Genomic DNA, 20,680 nt, shown 5'->3' with positions numbered 1-20,680 from the left:
GTGGGTGGGGAAAGTTCTGCCACCCACTCCTCAGACAGAGGGTGCATATCTGGACATAAAGAGCTCACCATAATTATAACCTCCAAGTAAGAGAACCAATAAAAAATGGGCTACTGAAATGCATGGACATTTCTCCGAAGGAACACAAACGGTAAATATATGAAAGATGCTCAACATTGCTGGCTGGTGGAGAGAGGCAAAATAAAACAACACTGGGACCCCATTGCACTCCAGAAAGAATGGCTGCCAGCAGGAAGCCAACCAACAAGGAATGCTGGCGGGCTGAGGAGGAACAGGAAGCCCTTCCGCACTGCTGGAGGGGCTGCAGAGCGCTGCGGGCACTGCGGAAGTCAGTATGAAGAATCCTCAAGGGCAAAAACTAGGAAATCCGTTCCGCCCCGCTATTTCTCTTCTAGATATCTTCCAGAAAGAGTGGAAAACGTCGTATTGTATCCACATGCGCAGCAGCACAAGCCATGGCAGCTAAATCCTGGAGTGGCCTGGACAGCATCAACAGGTGCATGAAAGGGCAGCGTGGCTTCCATGCAGTGCCACACTGCTGTGCCACCAGGAAGGACCAGCTCAAGGCATCAGCGGGAAGTGCAGCCTGCGACTGGACTGCCAAGTGAGACGAATCAGACACATGGGATTAAGTGCTGCATGCTTTCCCTTACATTAGAGCTCTAAATATAGATAAAAGCTGGACGGAAGGGGACGGGGATAGAAAGGCAGTTGAGACGTGGTGTGCCCACACACCAACTCCCACAAGGAACATCACCACCATGCACGGCAAGCATGGGCTAGCAGAAGTACAAATTGAAAAAACCCATTAGCTGAGCTCTGGTGCAGCCAGCCAAAGGAAGTAGCCAAGACTGAGTGCTAAATCCACACCGTAGCACAAGCCCAACCAAGCTTAGCCTGAGAGCAGAGGCAAACGATCTCATGGGTTCTCAGAGAGAGAGAACCACATCCTTGCAGTCTCTCCACAACAATTCCAAGTTCCATAGCCAGTCTTTGTGGCCTGTGGTGACACCAAGCACGACTCAAAGTGTGATTCCAAGTGGACACCCCTGAGAGGGCGAGCTCCAGACACCTGCACGCCTCTGCTGCCTGCCCTCCAGAGAGGCTTGCGCTCTCCAGAGAGGCTGTCTCACTCTCCATGCGGGATGTTGCCAAGCTCAGGGAAGGTGCCCTTGAACAGTCACACAGGAAGTGGAAAAGGAAGCCGGAGTTTGCAGGGGAACATGTCCCTTTGTGTTCCTGTCACACTCTAAGCGAGGGGCAGACAACACATACACCAGCCAGTGGGTGGCTGCATCCACAAGAACGGCCCAGGGCGTGGCCCTCTGCCTGGATCCCAGTGGTGGAGCACCTGAGGACAGGAGCAGCCAGTCACAGGATGAGTTTGCAAAAAGCAGCCCAGACAGGAGCCGCAGCCTGATCTCAGGGATGCAGAGCCAGGCCTCAGGGACACACGAATGAGGCTAGGGCTGAGTCTGCACCCGGCCACTGCGCCCCCGGGCTGAGTCCGCTGAGGGGACCGGCACCCCTCCAAGGTCACATCCAGAAAGGGAGACAGAGTACTGCACACCGGCCAGCACTCAGGGACGCCAGCCACGGGGTCCTGGCAACCCCTGCGAGCCCACTGCGCCTGTCCCTGCCCCAGAGCCAGAGCAGCCGCTCTGCTTCTTTTGTCTTTTAGGCTTACTAGTCCACATTCATGGTGCCCCGTACTTAGCGGCCTCGCGGGGAGCTGGGGCACTACACCCATGCCTGGCGCACTCTGCACAACCGCACCCCCCCCCCAGCCCCTGCCCTTCCGCGAAAGCTCTCTGTTTCCTACTGTCTTCTCGCTTGCTCTTAGTTTACACTTTGGGGTCCTCATGGACTAGAAACCATGGGATATTTAAGCTTATTTGTCTGACAACATCTCAGACCATTAGAGAAATGCAAATGAAAGCAACACCAAGATCCTATCGCACTCCAGAGGGAATATCAATAGTCAGAAACCAGGCAATAAGGAACGCCGGTGAGGCTGTGGGGGAAACAAGTTTCCATGCTGCTGGTAGGAACGTGAACTAGTACAGCCACTGTGAAGACAGGCATGGAGGATGTTTAGGAAACGAAAACTGTCCCCTTCAGCTATCTTCCTGAGAGAACAGCAGACACCATACTGCAGTGTGCACACACACCTGGGCTGAGTGCAGCACAGCTCCACACAGCTGACTCGGAAGCAGCCTATGTCCATCACAGACGAATGGACAAAGAAAGCGGGGTCTACACACCACGGAGTGCTACTCTGCCACAAAGAAGGGCACAGCTGAGTCACTTGGAGGAGAATGGATGTACTCTAAGTCCATAATGTTACGGTCTAGCTTTTCGAAAGAGGAAAGCAACGAAGACTGGGCATGGTGGCGCACACCTGTAATCCCAGTGCTTGGGAGGCTGCAAACAGGAGGATCACTATGAGTCCTATCTGTGCAGTGAGACCCTGTACTAAATATGTTAAAAAAAAAAAAAAGAGTGAACCAAAAGGAAAGGGGCCTCAAGTCCAGTCTTCTTGGCCTACCTGCCCAGGAGACACAATCTGCTGCCATGGCAACCACAGGCAGCCTCAGGTGTGGTTCTAGCATCAGGTCGACAGGAGCCTGCTCTGTGGACCCCCCTGCACAGACCCATCCTTCCTATTGTCTGCAGCAAAAGCACCGCCCTCCTCTGCCTCACTTCCCCCTCTGTGTGGATTAGGGCACTGAGGTTCTGAGCAGGACTTCCCAGGGAGCAGGAGGGGCTGGGACACAGCACCATGACAACACCTGGGGCAGAGGCCACATAGCCAGGAGGGCAGACATGCAACAGAAACCTTCCTTTTGTCACACCTGATATGAATACACGTCAGATTACTGCTTTGGCTGAAATACTTCATTTCTTAAAAAACGCAATCCTACCAAAGAAAACTGGAAAGAGAAAATAGCAATGTCAGAAAATTAACCCTCACAAAAAGATATCATTAAGCAATTTAATTTTTAAATAGATCACTATACATCTGAGAAAGAACAGAGGAGGTCTTTGGCTTTTTTTTTTCTCACCTCTCCCCCTTCATGAATACAGTGATTCATAACTTGGAATTTAAGACAGTCAAAAAGGAAATAAATGTAGACTTTCATTTTTCATTTTAATGTTTTTTAGTTATGAAATTCTTCAGACATACAGAGAAGAATGGGACCTCCACGGCCGGCTCCTGAGATGAAGGAGGAGCATGTCTTGCCACATTGGCCACAGGACCTTTCCTGCCTTCCCCGGCTGCGTCAGCGCAAGCTCGGAGAAGGCCGGCGCCCTCCTTCCCACCAGCCTTCTCCTCCCAGGACCACTTTCGCGAAGCTGATGCTTTTCGTCCTTTGCCGCCCCTCCTCATTGTGCCATGCATTTTTGCCCCTTGCCACGTACAACGTCACTGGCATTTTCGAGGCTTCCGCAGACACTTGTTTTGTGCCCAGTATCCTCTGAGACCATTCGGTTGACCTGCAGAGCTCTGCCGTCTTCAGTCTGTACACCTGCGGTCTAAACACACACCACAGTCCTTCCGGGACTGCCCTCTTTCTGCTACTATAAACGGGTTTTCTGGTATTATACAAAGTCTAGTCGACATTCTCCTTGTGAAAAAAATGCTACTTTTCTTCTAATCTTTTCATTGGTAACTTGTCTTTCTACATTTTTAGATATGTCCTTTTCTGTCTGATCTTCTGTGTTTTGCCTCAGTGTGTCTAAATGGGGTTTTGAGTACATGCAGTTTAGCATTTATTGTTTCTTGAATATGAAGACTCATATTTTTATCCATTTTGAAAATTCCTGAGCTGGTGAGATAGCTCAGTGGACTAAGTGCCTGCTTAGGCAAGTGCTGGGACCAGAGTTCGATCACCAGCACCACATGCCACACCGGCCTCACGCCTGGGGGCACTGAGCTGGCCACTGAGACTGGGCTTGATGGTGCACACCTGTAATCCCAGCCTTAGGAAGGATGAAAACAGGAGGGTCACTGCAAGTCCGAGCTACACAGTGGGACCCTGTACCAAATACGTAAAAAGAAAATTCCTACTCATTTTCTGTCTGAAGATTGCAGCTCTCTATCCTATCAGACCTTTCTAGCATTCCCACTAGAAGTACGTTGCCCTTTCAACCCTACTCTCTGAATCTCTCTCATACTTCTCCTTATCTTCTATGTAACTTCCTAGTAAGTCCATTCTTTAGCTCTTAATCTTCTCATCAGCTTCAGCTGAACACTCTCCCCATGAATTACCAGCCAATTCTATTTTATACCTGCAGTTTCATTTCTGGATTTTCTCTTCGCTTCCCTGGCTGATCAGCCTTGTCCTTCTTGTACATGATGACGTCCTTCCTTCTGGGGGCCTGTCCTTCCTTAGGCCTTCCCTCCCTGTCCTTCATAGCTCTATTTCAAGCACTTACTCTACAATCCTCTCCAGGCTGTCATTCTATCAGCCCCGTTCCCTCAGTACTGATCTGTCTGCCCTCCGGGTCTTCCAACTCTGGTTCAGGATAAGGACTTCTCGCAGGGTTTGCAATTTCTGTGTCAGCCCACGCCATAAGCCCTGGTTGACAGAAGTGTTGCCACTGGAGCGGATTTCTGCTTGCTTCCACAACTTTCCTGACATTTTTCCTACAGTCAAAAGCTCTTTTTGTAAGAGTTTTGCAGTTTGGGACTTTTATACCATGTGATTATTCTATATCTAAATTGAAAACTCATACGTCAGACACATATTCATTTTTTAAGAACTCAGAGCTCAAGACAAAGATAAATGTCCTCCTCTCTGTCCTGGGGCCCAAGAATGGTATTTGTAAGCTCTTATCTCATGAATCTTCCAGGGTCCAGGCTTTAAGTGGGGATCCCAAGCACACTCAAGGACTCACCACCCTGGCTCTCTCTTTTTCCCTTTAAATATTAACATTTCTGGGCTGGGGGCCAATTTCCACCTAAATGCAGCCCCAAGTCTCTAAGGGCTTGGCTTACCAGCTTTCCGCTGCTGCTCCAAATCCTCTTGTGCCTGCTGTCTAGAGGGCTCCCTTTCTACCTGTCAATTGCTTCTATTTTACTGAATCTGTCTGTGAAAGGTTTCTATTATGGTAGCTAGAGAGGGTGAAACCAGCTCGGGCCTCTACACCAGCACAACTGGAACATGAGATAAATGTTTATATCTCAAAAAAAGAAAAAAGAGAGACAGACAGACAGACAGACAGACAGACACACAGAGACACGTGACCACTTCTGAGTGTCATTTGTCCCATCTCAGGGCTCAGTCCTAAATATTTCTGGTCCATTGTGTGAGGCATTCAAATTATTTGCAATGGGAATAAAAATAAATTTTTACTCTAACTTTAGGAGAACAAAATATGTAGGCAATCTGCATGGACGCTCACAGCGCAGTGCAATGGCAGGTCACAGAGATGAGAACATAGTCTCCAGCTCCCCAGGCAGCAGATGCATGGAGTGGTTTCCAAAAGGTGCTCTCCTCTCAGGCTGGGCTCCTGTGGCCGAGGGCGACACGGCCCCTCCAACGCAAGCACTCGACCTGCCTCTCACTTCCAAAGGGTGCCACTCTAGAAAACGACCTGAGCCACAGAGGACTCTGTCTACAAAAGCGTATCTGTGAATGTGCGGACTGGGGAATGAGCATCCTCTGCAGGCCGAGTTGGTGGCCGTGGAGTCTAGTAACTGTGGGTGAAAAATATTTGGGGGGATCTTTCGTCTTAGGAAGCATTCACAGATTGTCTTTCCTTGTCATTCTCTAAATCAAGTACAACCACCTCCAAGCATTTACATGACATTAGATGCTGCATATCACCTAGAGATGATTTAAAGTGTGCAGGAGGCTAAATGTACGTTCTGGGCGAACGCTACACCATTTCTATGAGGCCCTCTGCATCCTCAGATTCGAGGATCCTGGGAGTCCTGGAACCCCACACATACACACACTGAGCACCACCTGAATGCGTGGTATTGACACACGGATCTGGTTGCTGGGATAGGTGACAGAGTCCAGGGAAAGGAATATAGTCTACCCAGTTTAGAAGGAATATCTGGAAGTGAGCAGGGCGTCAGACATCTTCAATGTCAGTACAGCAGACCCTGAGATGAAGCGGTGAGAAGAGGAGATGCCCAAGTTGGGGGCACACAGGTCAGGGCTCAGGGCGTCCGAGCAGATGTGGCACCCACAGCCAGCCATGAGGCCTCCCTGCAGCTGGCCAGGATGCTGCTGAGAGCGACGTCTCCGGCCCAGGCATCTGAGCTCCTACATACTGCAGTGCCTTAAGCAAACGCCATGCTACTGTATTTTTTTTTTTAACTTTTCAATACTGATAAGTAGCAGGAACAAAAGGTTGCATTCCATTTTCCTTTCAATTTCCTGTTTTTGGCTAAAGCAGAAAATTCTCCCTGGTTTCAGAGAAGCTATTTTAAGGGAGCAAGCAAGTCCAGTGTCTACAAACTCATCCCACAAGTCTAAGGTTGGCACAAAGTATAATTTCAGCCCCAACCAAGAAGTTAATGCACAGGTGACTTTTAGTTTTGCATTTTAGCTCATACTCATGATTATCGCAAAATCCAGGTACGACAAATGAATATCGTCTATTGAAATGAATGGCCAAATCTTCGGCCTTGGATCTTTTGCTATAAATAGATAAGAACAGGAAGAATTATTGGTTGAGACCATTAGCTCCTTGTATATTTTGCTTGAGGCGCCAACAGTTAATTGTGGCCTTCCTGATCCAGCGGAAGGTGTAATTAATCAGTCAGGCAATTGTTCCCACTTAAAATTACAGCTCCAGAGCGAAAGACCTGGCAAAAGCAGGAGTTCTGAATCAGCAGCACTCCTGGTAGGAAGCCAGAACCGCACTGACACTTGGAGCCGCTCTATCACCTTAAATGAGAACCACGTAGGTAGCTCGACACAAAACCACGGCCCAGCGAAGTGGCTGCAGCTCAAACCACAGAACGCTCAAGGTTTAGAAAACTAAAGATCGATGGATGTTTAAAAGATAAAATCACAGAGAACAACATCCATTTGCTTAGCCTGTACAAACTGTTTCAATGGCTCAGTGTCCTGGTATAAACAGAGCCAAAACAAACACAGTGGACAACGTTCATCTCATTGCTAACTGCAGAAATGTGAGCCCAAACTGCCGAAGGCGGCCCGACATTCTCCACGAGGCAGGGAAATGTGGCAGGTAGCCTGTAAGCCCACCTCTGTGGGACTCAGAAGCACGGGAGGCGACACCTGTGGTGACACAGTGAAGCAACCAGGTGTTTCTTTGGGAAGGGATGGCAGCAGCCTGCCAAGTCATGGGTCACGAAATCATCAAGCCAGTGAAGCGACTGTGCCCTTGAGGCTGGCATTTCACTGGCTAGGGAGTGACCAACAAGGGCCCTGGACGGGGGAGGCTTCTGAGCATGACGCGTCGCACATACTTCACATGGAAAGAGCTTGTATGCTTTGGAAAAGCGACACAGATGGTAGATTAATACACTGGATGTGTGTATACACACATACACGCATACACACAGACATGCAATTCACTAGAGGAAACCAAAATGGAAAATGAGGTCTAAAATTGTGGTGTGCACACAGCGAGAGCCAAACTGTACAGTCGTTCCTGTGTGGCACCCTTGGGAGACACAGAGGTGGAAACGCGTGTGCTTCATGGCTGCGCTTCCCCAACTGCGCAGAGTGACCTGTCGCGCTCATGAAGCCTGGGCAAGTTAGAGTCACGCCCGCGGTGTGGCTTCAGAGTTCTCATGAGGGTCCCCTGCAGGAAACACTTGGGCAAATGTTTGACCATGGTGCACGTTAGGAATGTTTCTGCTTCATTTTTGTGTCCATATTTTCTGTGTGCCCGATAAAATATTGAACAGTACATTTACAAGCATTCACTAGGAACCTCCCATTAATAATAAATATGGCCAGAGATATACTGAAGAGACTAACAAATTTCAGGAATGTGTAAGCAGTTTACTCATAAACTGAGCAAGCAGGTCCCCCAACCTCCTTGCAGCTTTCCTGCTCCTACAGTGGCGGGGGGTGGGGGGAAGGACCTCGTGCTGTCCCCAGCTTCGTTTCCCATCCCAGCCCAGATCCTTCTCGGAACATGGATCTTTCTTCAGCTGAAACCAGACCCAGGAGCCTCATTGCAGCCCACACCACCACACAGATAGGGGCTCCTGCGCCTATGTCACAGGGGAATGTCCAGCGTCCCCTGCTCCTGCTTCACCCTCAGTCCACTCCCCCATGGCAGCAGAAGAGTCCTTCCAGGCCGGCGCATGGACTCTTCTCCCCCAGTCTCTGCACAGCTTCCAGCTGACTGAGCACAACGAAAGCCGTCCCTGCGGGTGTGGACGAGTCCCTGTCTGCCTGGTGACCTCTGACGTCCCTGTTTCCCTCTCACACCTGCCTGTCAGCCAGCCTGGCCTCTGCGGAATTCTCCAGCCTGAGCAGTGTCTCTTGCCCTCGCAGCTTCATCACTGCTGCCTCTCACGTTGGGAAGACTTCTCCTCCTCACACATGCGCCCAGGGCTCCCCCCCATCACCCCACGGGGTCTCCGTTTAAAGGTCTCCAGCGTGGCGTGGTGCCGTATGGCACCCACCAGGTCACAGCCCTTCCCTGAGCAGCTGACGTGAACAGCTCGCTCACCCATTTTCTGTACACACAGACTCATGTGTACTTTCCTCACACTAGTATTTAAGTGATGCAGGCTCAGGAATCCACGGCAGGCACCTCTTTTACCTGGTGCGCACATAAACATGTTTGCTGAATGAGCAAAGCGACAAAGGTCCAAGCCACACAGGGGAAAGGCTGGGTTGAGGCTGGGAACTGCGTGGGGGTCCCACCACCACGTGGAGAGATACCACTTCCTGGGAGCCTGCATGTCCCACCTTCTGCTTCCTCTGCTACACCCTCAGTCCACTCTCCCCGTGGCAGCTTCCTTTCACCACAAATGAAATCCACCATCATTTTGCTGGCGCTGAGCAGCACTGGCCACAGCAACGGGGGAAATAAGGAGAAAGCTGAGCACCTCCCGAACTGGATGTAGTCTAAGTGAACAGAAGGATGTGTGCGGAAGGCCAAACTTGGGACTCCTCTTTTCTTTCCAAGACCAGCGTAGCCACTCATGTACCCTAAGGGTGGCTCTCTGAACCTACCCACCAGTGGGCGGCCTGGGGGAGTCCCAGGGGTCCCGTCAATTCCGAGTCGTAGAAGCCTCAACACGTTCCAAGCAGGAGGGAGCATTGACTGACCGAACACCGTGGCCTGCTCCTGCTCTGCCTGTGCTTCCACGTGGCTAGGCTTCACAACACCTACACAACGTGTTCCATGGAGTTGCCCCTCTCTTCTTCCTTGCAAGCCCGCCTCCTCCTTGGGAGTAGTAGCCAGCCCCGCACCTGCACAGGCCCCGCGGTGTGGGAGGGCTTACTACGCGGTTAGAGGGTCAGTGCAGGGTCCAGAGCTCGTGAGGCGCCCCAATGTGGCACAGAGCTAAGGAGATACTGCTCGCATGCCACCGTGAGAGGCAAGTATGCACAGAGAATTATGACAGAGCCCATATTCCACTCCTTTTTCAGCAAGCTATTTATTCACCAGCACGGCAGCCCTCGGGTTACGTAAGCGAAGCCTCTGCGTATGGATGGCAGTCTTGCACACCGCTGAAAGGAAGACTGGGACGCGATGGCAGTCCCAACTCGGAGCGGCTGGGTGCCTTTCAGCAGATGCCTGGCCTTCAAGACCTTGAGCTGTCACTGGGAAATGGGGCTAAAGGTACTTCTGTCTGCCTTCTGCTATGATGCAAGGCTTAGATGAGATCGAGACTGTAGAACTCCCTTAACAAACAAGAATGAGTATTGCCATTCATTCTCTGTTGTATCCTCGATTTTTAATCTCTTCCAAAAGAACACTAACTGCAGAACTATGACAGAGTACATACCTTCTTCTAAGGCTTATGACTAAGAGATCTTCTGAAAAAAGAAAAAAGGCAAGGAAATCCACAACATCTACCTTCTCCAGGTGTCCCAAATGTCTTGAGGTAAGAACATTATTAAGACATCATTAAGGTGTAGATGTCCCCCAAACTTGCACGTGCTCAGAGGCAGAGTTTCTGAAAGGCCGTGGGCCCATGAGGGCCTGTCCTCATCAGAGGGTTTACCCACGGACAAGCAGAGCATGCGGCTGTGAGGCAGGGCTGGCGGAGATGCCTACTGAGGGCGTGGCCCAGAGGGCTCCATCCCCCCTGGGTGCCCCTCCACTGGCCTCTTCCTGGCTGCCATGCCGTGGGCCATGCCCTTCTGCCAGCCTTTCCACCATGTGCTCCCAGCCTTGGAGCCTGTCTTGGTTCTTTCCTCTTGTTGCTGAGAAAAACTACTAAAATCCCCAAATTAAGAAACGAAAGCTTTATTCAGCTCACAGTTTGCAGAAGTTTCAGTCTGTAATCAGCAGGCGCTAAGGCAGGGTGGCAAGGCATGGGGCGACAGTTCAAGGCCGCACAGGACAGCAGAGCACACCAGCAAAAGGGGGAGGGCGAGCCTTTTCTCCTGCCTTCTGTCGGAAGCTGGCTGCCTGCCGGTGGCAGGTGCCGCTCACCCAGCTCCACAGCCCCCTGCTGCACAGGCTCCCACGGCCCCTGCTGGGGGGCTGAGTTACAGTTTTCAACTTCCCAAGCTGACACAATGTATCGCCCATGACAATCCATCCCCTAAACTCCGCAACCTGATACACTTCTTTCAACTGGTCTCCATACAAAAAGAAATGCTTACTCTTGTCACTTCACAACTTGAACATTATAATACGGCTTTAACAACCCTCAAGAAGCAGCACTAAATCCAACAGCATTATATTACATTAGAGCCATAACACTCCACCCCTGGCCCCGCAAAGCCTCGTGCACATCCCCTTCTGAAGAAACCATTCAGTCCATCCCAAGCATTGTCAAAGTCCTAAGAGCTCCAGCACTGCTGGAAAGTCCATCTCAAGTCTCCTCTGAGATGAAAGGCAACGCTTCCCTGCAAGCCCCTGTCCAAATGAAAAGCTGAACACTTCCAGTATTCAATGGTACAAGATAAACATTTCCATTCCAAAAGTTACAAACAGGGGGACACAAAGGAATGGGATCAACGCAGGTCCAAAACTCAGCAAGCCAAACATTCAGCCCCGTACTCCCTGTGCAGCATCTGAGCCCATCTGTGGAAAACTGCAGGCTCCAAATAGAGATTGGGTGGCTCCACCCATGGCGCTTCTGCTCAGAGCTCCTGCAGCTTCTCTTGGGCCTGCTTTGCTCCTTCCTTGCAGCTTTCCTTAGATCCACGTTTCTGGCTTTTCCTTCTGGGGTCTCCATTGCACCTCCAGCTTCCCCCTTGCGGCTTCCTACACTGCCCTGTGGCCTCCCAGGCCTTCTGAGATCAAGGTGGAGGCCTCAACTCCACAACTCCTGCATTCTGCGTGCACCTGAAACCAGCAGCACGTGGATGGTACGAAGGCCTGCTGCCAGGCGGGCAGTAGCCAGGCTTTCCTGTCTCCTGGCTGTAGGGGTCGCATGTCCAGATGGCTGAGCACTCTGAATGTTGCTCTGAGGAGCAAATTTTCTATGCTGCCCCCATTCTGAAGCCAGTGTGGCTGCTGCCATCTTGGAACACAGTGTTCTGGGCTTTCTCTTAAAAGCAAGAGCTTTCCCTTTTGCGGCTTTCAAGCTGCAGAAGGTGGAGACCTGTCACTTCCTGTGCTGCTTCCAGGCTGGCTTTTATACTCTCTTGTTCCTTTTTAGCAATTGAAATTTCCTCAGCTTTATCTTTGCAGTCCACAGCCTTACCGGGAGAGACTTTCTTTCTGGCCCAACTCACATTTTAAATCATTCTGCTGGGCTCTTCACTCTTCATTCTCAACATAAATCTGACTAAAAGCCCCCCAAAATAGCTACGCCACTGCCTCAGCACTAGACTGCCTGGAAATTTCTTCTGCCAGATTAATTAGTCCACTGGTCTTAGTCTCAGGCAGTCTCTCAACATGAACGAAATGCAGACAAACTTTCTGCCAAGCCATAAGACACATCACCTGGAGCGCAGCAAGCAGTGCAGTCCCTCCCAGCAGCCTGGTCTTTGCTGGCAGGCTTTCTATCAGCCTTCCGGTCCCTGAGCCCGGACCGGAAGCTCCCCTACAGGCTGCGTACAGCGTTCCAGCTCTGCTCCTGGCAACAGCTCCGAACCCTTCCAGACTCTTCCCAGAGCCGTTCCCAAAGGCTCTCGAACCACATGGTCAGGTAGAGTCACAGCAGCAAATGCACTTCTCCGATACCAAATTCTGTCTTGCTTCCTTTTTTCTTGTTGCTGAGACAAAATACCAGACACCCAAAATTAAGGAAGGGAAGATTTGTTTAGCTCGGGTTGGCCAACTTGCTCCAAGGCAGGGTGGCATAGCAGAGAGGCAACAGTTCATGTGCTGGAAGATGGAAAAGCAACAGGAGTAAAGGGAGAGCGCGAGGCTTCTTCCTTATACCGTGCGCACTAGGCGCCTCCAGAAGTGCAGCACCCACGCCGGCTCCCTCCCCTCTCCTTGCACAGGCTGGCCACGTGTACAAAGTGAGGCCCCTGGCCCCCTACTGAGTCACTTAAACCTCTAGACTTCTCAAGTTGACACAGTGTGTCAGCCATAAAGGAGCCAGACAACAACGCACTGAAACATGAGCCAAAATAAACTTCTTTCTTATCTCAGCCAGAAGAAAGAAACTAAGACAGCTGGTAACTTAAGACTTGATTTTAGCTTCTGAAACAGGGGCTTGAGTGATCCTCCTACCTCCGCCTCCAGAGCAGCTATTTTACCCCAGTATTAGCAAGCTGAGCCAGCATTCCCGCGGAGTTTGAATCCAGGAAGCTCAGGCTGAGTAGCTAGCTCAGCGGCATCAGCACCTGCCTGGCAAGCACAATGTCCTGAGTTCGATCCCCAGTACTGCAAGACTGTACACCTAGAAAAGCAAATGAGTCTGAATCCAGGAAATCTAGTACCGCATTTCCAAATGTAGCACTGTGGGAGCGAACGCCAAATTCCCGCGCTGGGGCGGCTGGGCCTGGAAAGGCGAGCCATTCTGACCCCTAAAATTTTCTATGTAAAGTACAGGAGTGCATGCTCAGATGTCATAACACACACGTATCTCTTTCCATTCCTTAGCGCATGATGCCTTGCCATAGCTCCAGCCAGCTGCCTGCCTGCCTCTCTCTCTCTCTCTCTCTCTCTCTCTCTCTCTCTCTCATTTTTTATCAGTCATTATTTTCCTGTTAGAGAAACAAATAATCAAAAAAATCCAGCAAAGTCATTTGAGAATTTACCAGCAACAGGGTAACTCCCACCCTGTCCAATGCACTTGCGCTGTGTGCAGTGGGCACAAGACACCCAGGAGCTAAAGTGTAATCACTACATTTCAGTCAGCCTTAGGAAAACAACAACAGTGACAACGTACTTCAAAAAAGGAAGCAGATGTGATATTTTATTGTTAGATATGGCTGTGCTGCACAGCAACCGTGCACATTACACACTGACTGCGTCCTGACCACTTTTCTCCCCACCCCACATCCCCTTGCCACCTCTGGAGTCTACTTCCTGTTTCCTACCATCTCTCTTTTATTTTGCTCTTAAACTATTTATGTTTTGGGCTTCTCATATAAACGATGTGAGTACTCTTTCTGGATCTGACCCGTTTCATTTAGCATTCTGGTCTCCAGGTCCATTAAAATATAAATTTTGAGTTAACATAAACTATCTCCAAAAATTCTCACTGAATGTTAATGTTGTGAAGTTTAGGAAAACATGGCCAGAGCCCCCCCTCACCTGGCTGATGTCACTCATCCAGGCCGCCTTCTCCTGCCGCGAGGGCGCCAGCAGGACCACAGTGAATGGCGCGGCGTGGGGCGGCTCCACCACTATCTTGAAGTCCAGGTGTCCAAACATGTGTCCAGAGCCTTTGGCTGCAATGCACAGAAAGCCAAGGGTCAGAGAGGACTCGAGGGCAGCAGCCGCCACCCTCTGCGCCCCGGGGCAATCCGCCTGCACCGGAGTCCAGAGCTCCTGTCGGCAGTACTGCTGCTCCCGGGCACCGGGAGGCACAATTCCTCTTTAAATTCTATTGGTGTCAGTGCCCGCTCGCAGGGCAGTGGCCGCACTTCACAGGGAGCTGGGCGCAGGCATCTTACTTCTTTTTATAGAGTTTTATTAAACTCAAAGCAGATGAAGCGGGGAAGCCAGCAGGCTGCTAAGGACCAGCGTCCCGTCCGCTGCAGGTGTATTTTAATTTCCAGAATGTGTAAACTTCAACTTTTTTGGCTGACAGTGCTGGGAATGGCTCCCAGGGCTTCCTGCATGTGAGGCAGATCATCCTTCCACTGAGCTACAGCCCAGCCCAAATCCAACACTAATTCAGCTCCTCTATCTTCTCCCCCCTCCACTAAAATGCTAGCATCGTGAGCTCAGTAGCCTGTCCCGTGCACTGAGGGCTCGACAAAGCTCGCAGCTTAAATGATGCCCGGCCACAGCTAGGGGACAGCACAGTGGCGCTTCTTAACTACGAAAGATTAAAAACCAGAGCACTTTATTTTTCCTCCCACCCTGACCGCTGGGGGCAGAAAGTGGCTTACAGTCCTCATCGCTGGTGTCCGGCTCCTCGATCAGCGTGCACTCTATGAGGGAGAGAACCCCACCTGTCTGGAAACAGAGCGGCATCCGTAAGGGCTGGAGGTGGGGGCCCCGCGAAGCTCTGATGCTCAGAGCCTGTATTTCAGTTGCTACAGAAGAAAGCAAGGCAATTCCGCCCCTAAGTGACTTCTTGGAGTCCACAGTGAGACGTGGGTGTGCCTACTAAACAATTCATTCAATCCCCGTTACACGCCTGCCCCCCAGTCCTGCTCTCGTGTCTGTACGATCTGGGGGCTTCACCCGTGGCAGATCAGACGCCACCACAGAGGCCTTGGAGCTGGATTTGCCGAGCAGGAAGTGGCTCACTCCGTGCAAAGCTCCATCGCAGCTTTGTAATGTTGATAATCAAACAGCAGGAATAGGCAGCCCAGCGTTTCCTGCCAGTGGCCCAGAGAGTAAACGCTACAGGCGTGGTAAGCCACACCATTGCTACAATCAGTTAAAGCTGTTATTTGCCACTAAAGCAGACACAGGCAAAATGTAAACAAATGAGTGTGACTGTGTTCTAATAAAACTTTATTAACAAAACAGGCAGCAAGCTATAGGGCCCTAGATAAAAGGGCAGTTAGCAAAGACTACGCCACTACACTGAAATGATCTGCCAAGAGTTTGTAGCTCAGCGGCTGTCAATTAAAAATAATTTTTCCCAGGTTAGGATTTTAGTTGCACTGCCTCATAATGTGCGGTTAAAATAAATATTCATTACTTTGAATCCAGATGGCAACGAAGTCGCCTAAATGGGCAGCCGCGACCGCTCCCCACTTAAGCGCTGCCCACCTAGGACAGCCGCGGGGCAGGCCGCGCAAGCAGGGCGGGCGTACCTTCAGGAGGTGCAGCTTTCCTCCCGAGCTCCGCGTGCAGATGAGGAAGTGCTTGGTGAACAGGAAGCACTGCCTCTCGCCTTCCTTTTTCAAAGACAGAGAACCCAGTCGCACTTTGCTGAGCTTCCCTCGCTCAACGGAGGGTACTTGAATAAGGGAACCTGCAGGTTGCAAAGGCGAAGGACACAGCGATTAAAATCCCATCGAGCGAGGCGCGGGGCCTCTCGGCCGGAAACACAAGGGCCGCTTGCCAGAGCAGCCGAAAGCCGCGAGCACAGCCGGATCCGGGCCCCGGCCCCTCGCCCGCGCGGGGTGAGCCGTGCATTCCACGTTAAGGGTGCACCCGCCTCGCAAGAGTCTGCAAGTACTCGAGAGTCCGCTCAGCACTCATCAGCTAGAACACAAATGTGAAAGAAATTCAGTCTGCACGCGGAGCATGAGGACGTCGGCCTTCCCTCCCTGCGGCTGTGCCCTCGGGCGCTCCTGGGGATTATGTAACCGCACGCCGAGCCGTGACGGCGCGGGAGCGCAGAGCTGGTGCTTTCTGAACCACCGACAGTGGCTAATCAGCGTATTAGCCCGCTTGTACTTCAGAAACACAGAATGTACAGCACATGTGTATTATAAGAATACATAAATTATATACTCCAATGCAATTTAGTTAAGGACTGTTCTTTGAAGAGCAGCTATTTCAAGTTGCATTTAAATTGAGTGTGAAAAACTTCTTTGTGGACTTTCAATGGAAAATAAACCAAGTAAAATCTCTACTCCATTCCCCAGGAGTAAAACTACCTCCCGTACAACATAAGAAGCAACACAGACTTTATACAGTACTGCGATTGCCTCTGCTTACTTCTAGATTATAACCTAATAGTAACCTCTCCCACCCTAACAGAGAACACCAGGCGGCACCAAGACAGACTCTTACAGGCGCCTGGTGCTGCTGCCGAGATCCACCGAGCAGCACTGTTCCTCGTGTTGGGTTAAGCTGTCGCCCCCAGGGCTCCACAGGCCCAGGGCCCTCCTGACAGCCCCAGTGCATGCTCGGCCCCTAGACGTCACCCGTGGTCATCAGATGACAGAAGACTGCCAGCAACTTCGATTTTCTCTTCACAGTTTTCCTGAGTTTCTTTTAATGAACAGATTATTTCTCTGAGTGGAAATAAACGCTAATTTCTTTATTACATAAAGAACACACACATCTAAGGCAGCAAGAGCCTGGTTATGAGTCACAAAATCAGCATAGTAACAGTGAGGCTCCCCAACTGCTTCTACCTTTAACAGAGATGGGCAGGGTGGCTGCAGAGGGGCTCCAGGCCCCAATCCACATCCTCCATTTCTGTGGCCTGGACACACACACACACACACACACACACACACATCTGACAGATGGAGTGGGCAGCTACTCTGTGCCCAAGGGGGCACGGAGGAGCCAGTCCTGGGCTGTGAATGGGCTGGGGCAAACGGCCAGGAGAAGTCTGGGTCCCAGGAAAGGCACTGAGCAGAGGTCAGGTGGGTGGTGAGTAGGTAGAGGCTGGGCCGGGATGGAATCTGCACAGCAGAGGAGGTTGGGAGGGCAGCAGGGGAGGGACGGGGAGGGGAGGGCGAGGGAGGAGTAAGGGACAAGCAGGGACTCATGGGACTCCCAGGGACGAAAGCAAAGCTAAAGGAGCCATGGAGGGCCTGCTTCAACCCTCCTCCACATACATTTTACAGGTGGGGAAACTGAGACCCTGGCTAAGCAGCTCCCTCAAGGTTGTGCCTAAGTAAGGGGTATAGTTAGGGATCATGCCCTGGACAGGGAATGATGGGAGAGCCAGTGGGAGCGTGTGATGTACTTCACTTAGCACTGCAGTATCCACGGCACTTCAGCACAGCCTGGAGTCCATGTGAGCCAGAGGGGCTCGGGAGTGAGGGCCGCCGGCAGCCAGCCGCTGGGCACATGTGTGGGTCAGGGATGGGGATGGGGCAGGGACAGGGATGGCCGTGGGGGCTGGGCTGAGAGGCCCGTTCTGAACAGCTTTAACCAAGCCCGTGAAAGCACAATAATAGAGTGCTCATTAGTGCATGCTCCTAGCAATTGGGTGACTTTCTAAGCCAGAAGTGACAGAACTGACTGTTAGCTCACACATTAGCAATTATGTGGATTTCAGTTCTGAAGTAAAAAAATAAAATAAAATAAAATAAGTGTTTCCTTGGCAACTGTACATCCATGGGCTCCATCCATCCCCGCTCACCTCCTCTCCAAGTCAGAGGCTGTGGCTTAGGGGTGGAAAGAAATCTGTGCATGGGAACCAACGGGGAAACGTGCCAGTGTCGCTTGGTTCATAAACAAGGCGCACGGAAACCATACTTCAGTGGCATTCTCTTCCCACATCCCACCTTATGGTTTTTATTAAAACATAAGTTTCTTTAGTAGCACCTGTTTGCAATGCCTGCCTGTGCCCTGCGTGGAGATGGTGCGCAGGCACAGCGCGCCTTAACTCCTTTCTCCTTCCCTTCCCCTCCCTCCCTCTCCCTCCATCGCTTCCCATTGCAGAAAGACCTCTCTTCCCACTGTTCATCTACCTGTTCGTTTGCTCTTCGCTCACACTTTGAGTTTCCCGTGTAAGAGGAATCGAGTGACATCTAAGCTTGAGTGTCTGGCGTACTTCACTTAGCACTGCGGTATCCACGATGCTTCAACACAGCCTGGAGACCTGAAGCAGAGACCTCTCGTTCACACAAATTAGAGGAGTAACCAGCAGTACAATTAGTGACCGCCCAGTACAGCAGGTGTGCTGCAGTGTACGCACGGCATCTTGGTCACTGTCCAACCACTGGGGCCGCCTTACAACAAGGCTGCTGTCATCACTGTCACCAGATTCGCAGGAAGGCCCACGAGCCTGGCAAGTGCTCTGATTCTCTGTTGAATTCTGCGGGGACAAAAGTGAAGTGCAATGTCCGGGTTCCCGGGCTTGGCACGGAGCAGCTGCAGTGCGGCCTCCAAACCCATCCTGGGCAGACAGGCGAGGCGGTGTGGCTGTGAGTGACGCCGGTGCCAGAGAGCCCCGCTGTGTTCTTGGGCACTCTGCAGTGTCTTCAGCCGCCTTTAATTTTCCTGATTCACAGTTCCACAAAGACAGTGCTGACGACACGGTGGCCTTGTACTAAATGACACGCCAAGGTACCTTTATCCTCACACAAATACTGGCATGCATTTCAGGCTGCTGGAGATAGGAAGCCAGCCCAAGACCCTGATCACTGCTTTTAAGTGGCTCACAAGCTGCAGTTGGGGTGCTTCTGGGGGGACAGTGCATTAATCTTCAGGCGATTGCAAAAGACAGGCGTTGCCGTGGGCTGCAGCATGAGGAGGGGCAGTAGCCCCACGCAGTGGCGCACACTGCCCCGCCTGGCCCAGCCAGGAACAGGGTGGGGTCTGCCCTCCAGGGAGCGGCCGCACTGCGGTCCTGGCTGCCCGGCACTGACATGTCCATTCAACAGGCTTTCTCACTGGATTTTGGAAAGTGAGTGGCAGCATTCGACCACTGCTGTGATTGCGCTGTCACCTCCTTCTCATCAGAACCATGTACAATGAAACCTATGTGGTTTATAGCACGACCTCCCACCCAATACCGCTGGACGGGCTGACGCACCTTTCCTGAGATGATGCGTGAGGTGAGCTGGACGACGACATTTTCTAGTTCTCAGAATAGAAATTCACACAGGGTTGAAAGTGTGTGCAGGAATACACACAGACACACACACACACACACACACACACACACACACTGAAATGGACCTTCTACCATTCATGAAAGTAGCTAACATCAATACCAGCAAGCCACTAGAGGTAAATCATGCTCCGTTTCATAGAATCTCCAACATTTTAAAGAATAATTTTTCATTCGACCCAGTGCCCAGGCCCGGCATGCGAGCGGGACTGCCTGAGGCCTACTGGATCTCATTCTACCCTGAGCCTGGGCCCACATGTGAGTAGAATCTTCTCCATCAGACAGGCCTGGAGTGGAACCCTGCAGCAGAACTCCCTGCAGAGAGGCTAGAGGCAAGACCCACCCAGCTGATCCAGAAGTGGAGCATTTTGCCAGAGTGGCACAGCGGGTTCACCTCCAAGGGCTGCGGCAGGAAGAAGTGGAGCACAGCAGCCAGACCCCAGCCACACCCACCGGGATGAGTTTGAATTTGGTAGATCCAGACCTGATGCTAAGACAGTAACTCTCTCTAAGCTCTACACCAAAGGTCAGAAGACAGTGACAAAGAAAAAGAGCAAAATGCATTCCCAGGCCCTGAGCCCACCCAGAGCAAATTCAGGAGGCAATAGTATAGAGGAAACTGGAAATCACACCCCTGAAATCTCTGAAATCATAGCGTCGGAAGTAAAGAAACAACTGCTGAAAGGACACCCTATAGACCTGGATAGAACCATGACCCATAGGGTGCAGGAGAAGTCCACCTGCAGGAGAAAAGAGGAGAGTAGCTCAGTCCCACAAGTATAGAGGAAATCAGATCAGAAATAATTTCTGAAGTAAGGAAAGAAATGATAACTATAATGAAAGAAGTGCTAAGTGCTTCTAAAGAAGATACTCATAAAAAATGGAGGGGAATAGAAAAATGAAAGAATCCTTGAATGAGCAATATAGGAAAGAAATCGAATGCACGAAGCAGACTCCAAGAGCTATACAGGAAATTAAAACCTCAATCACAAGCTGGCAAAACTGTTTGAATAAAAGTGAAAATAGACTTTCAGACCTTGAAGACATCATTGCAGCCAGTGAAAAGGTAAGAAAAGATCTCTTAAAAACAACTAGGATGCAGGAAAAAATAATTCAACATCTGCAAGACAATGCAAAGACGAACAATGTAAGACTAATAGGCATCAATGAGAAAGGAGGACTCAATACAAATGATATAAAAAGAATATGGGCAGAAATAATAGCAGAGAACTTCCCAAATATGGGAAAACAATCTGACATTCAAGTAACCGAAGCATATAGAACTCCAAATAACACAACACAATCAAAATCACACGTAGACATATAAAGATCACATTTAAAGGAAAACTCATCAGAATAAGGGCAGATTTCTCTTTATAAACCATCAAGTCAAGAAGAGCATGGAGCAAAGTACTA

At 50.8% G+C, this 20,680-nt stretch overlaps 1 protein-coding gene across 1 annotated transcript in view; it reads right to left on the bottom strand.

Moving 5' to 3' along the window:
* Positions 1-20,680, bottom strand: part of Rasgrf2 (Ras protein specific guanine nucleotide releasing factor 2) — a 181,240-nt gene that overhangs the window by 77,212 nt on the left and 83,348 nt on the right. The window contains exons 10-12 of the mRNA XM_004640933.2: positions 15,552-15,712; positions 14,673-14,739; positions 13,870-14,006 (exon numbers count right to left, since the gene is read on the bottom strand). Of these exons, the coding sequence (XP_004640990.1) occupies positions 13,870-14,006; positions 14,673-14,739; positions 15,552-15,712 (365 nt within the window). The remainder of the gene's footprint in view (positions 1-13,869; positions 14,007-14,672; positions 14,740-15,551; positions 15,713-20,680) is intronic.

This window comes from Octodon degus, unplaced genomic scaffold (genome assembly GCF_000260255.1).
Source record: "Octodon degus isolate 3935 unplaced genomic scaffold, OctDeg1.0 scaffold00129, whole genome shotgun sequence".
NCBI lineage: Eukaryota > Metazoa > Chordata > Mammalia > Rodentia > Octodontidae > Octodon > Octodon degus.
The sequence above is the reverse complement of the archived record's forward strand: the minus strand, read 5'-3'. Positions and strand labels throughout refer to the sequence as shown.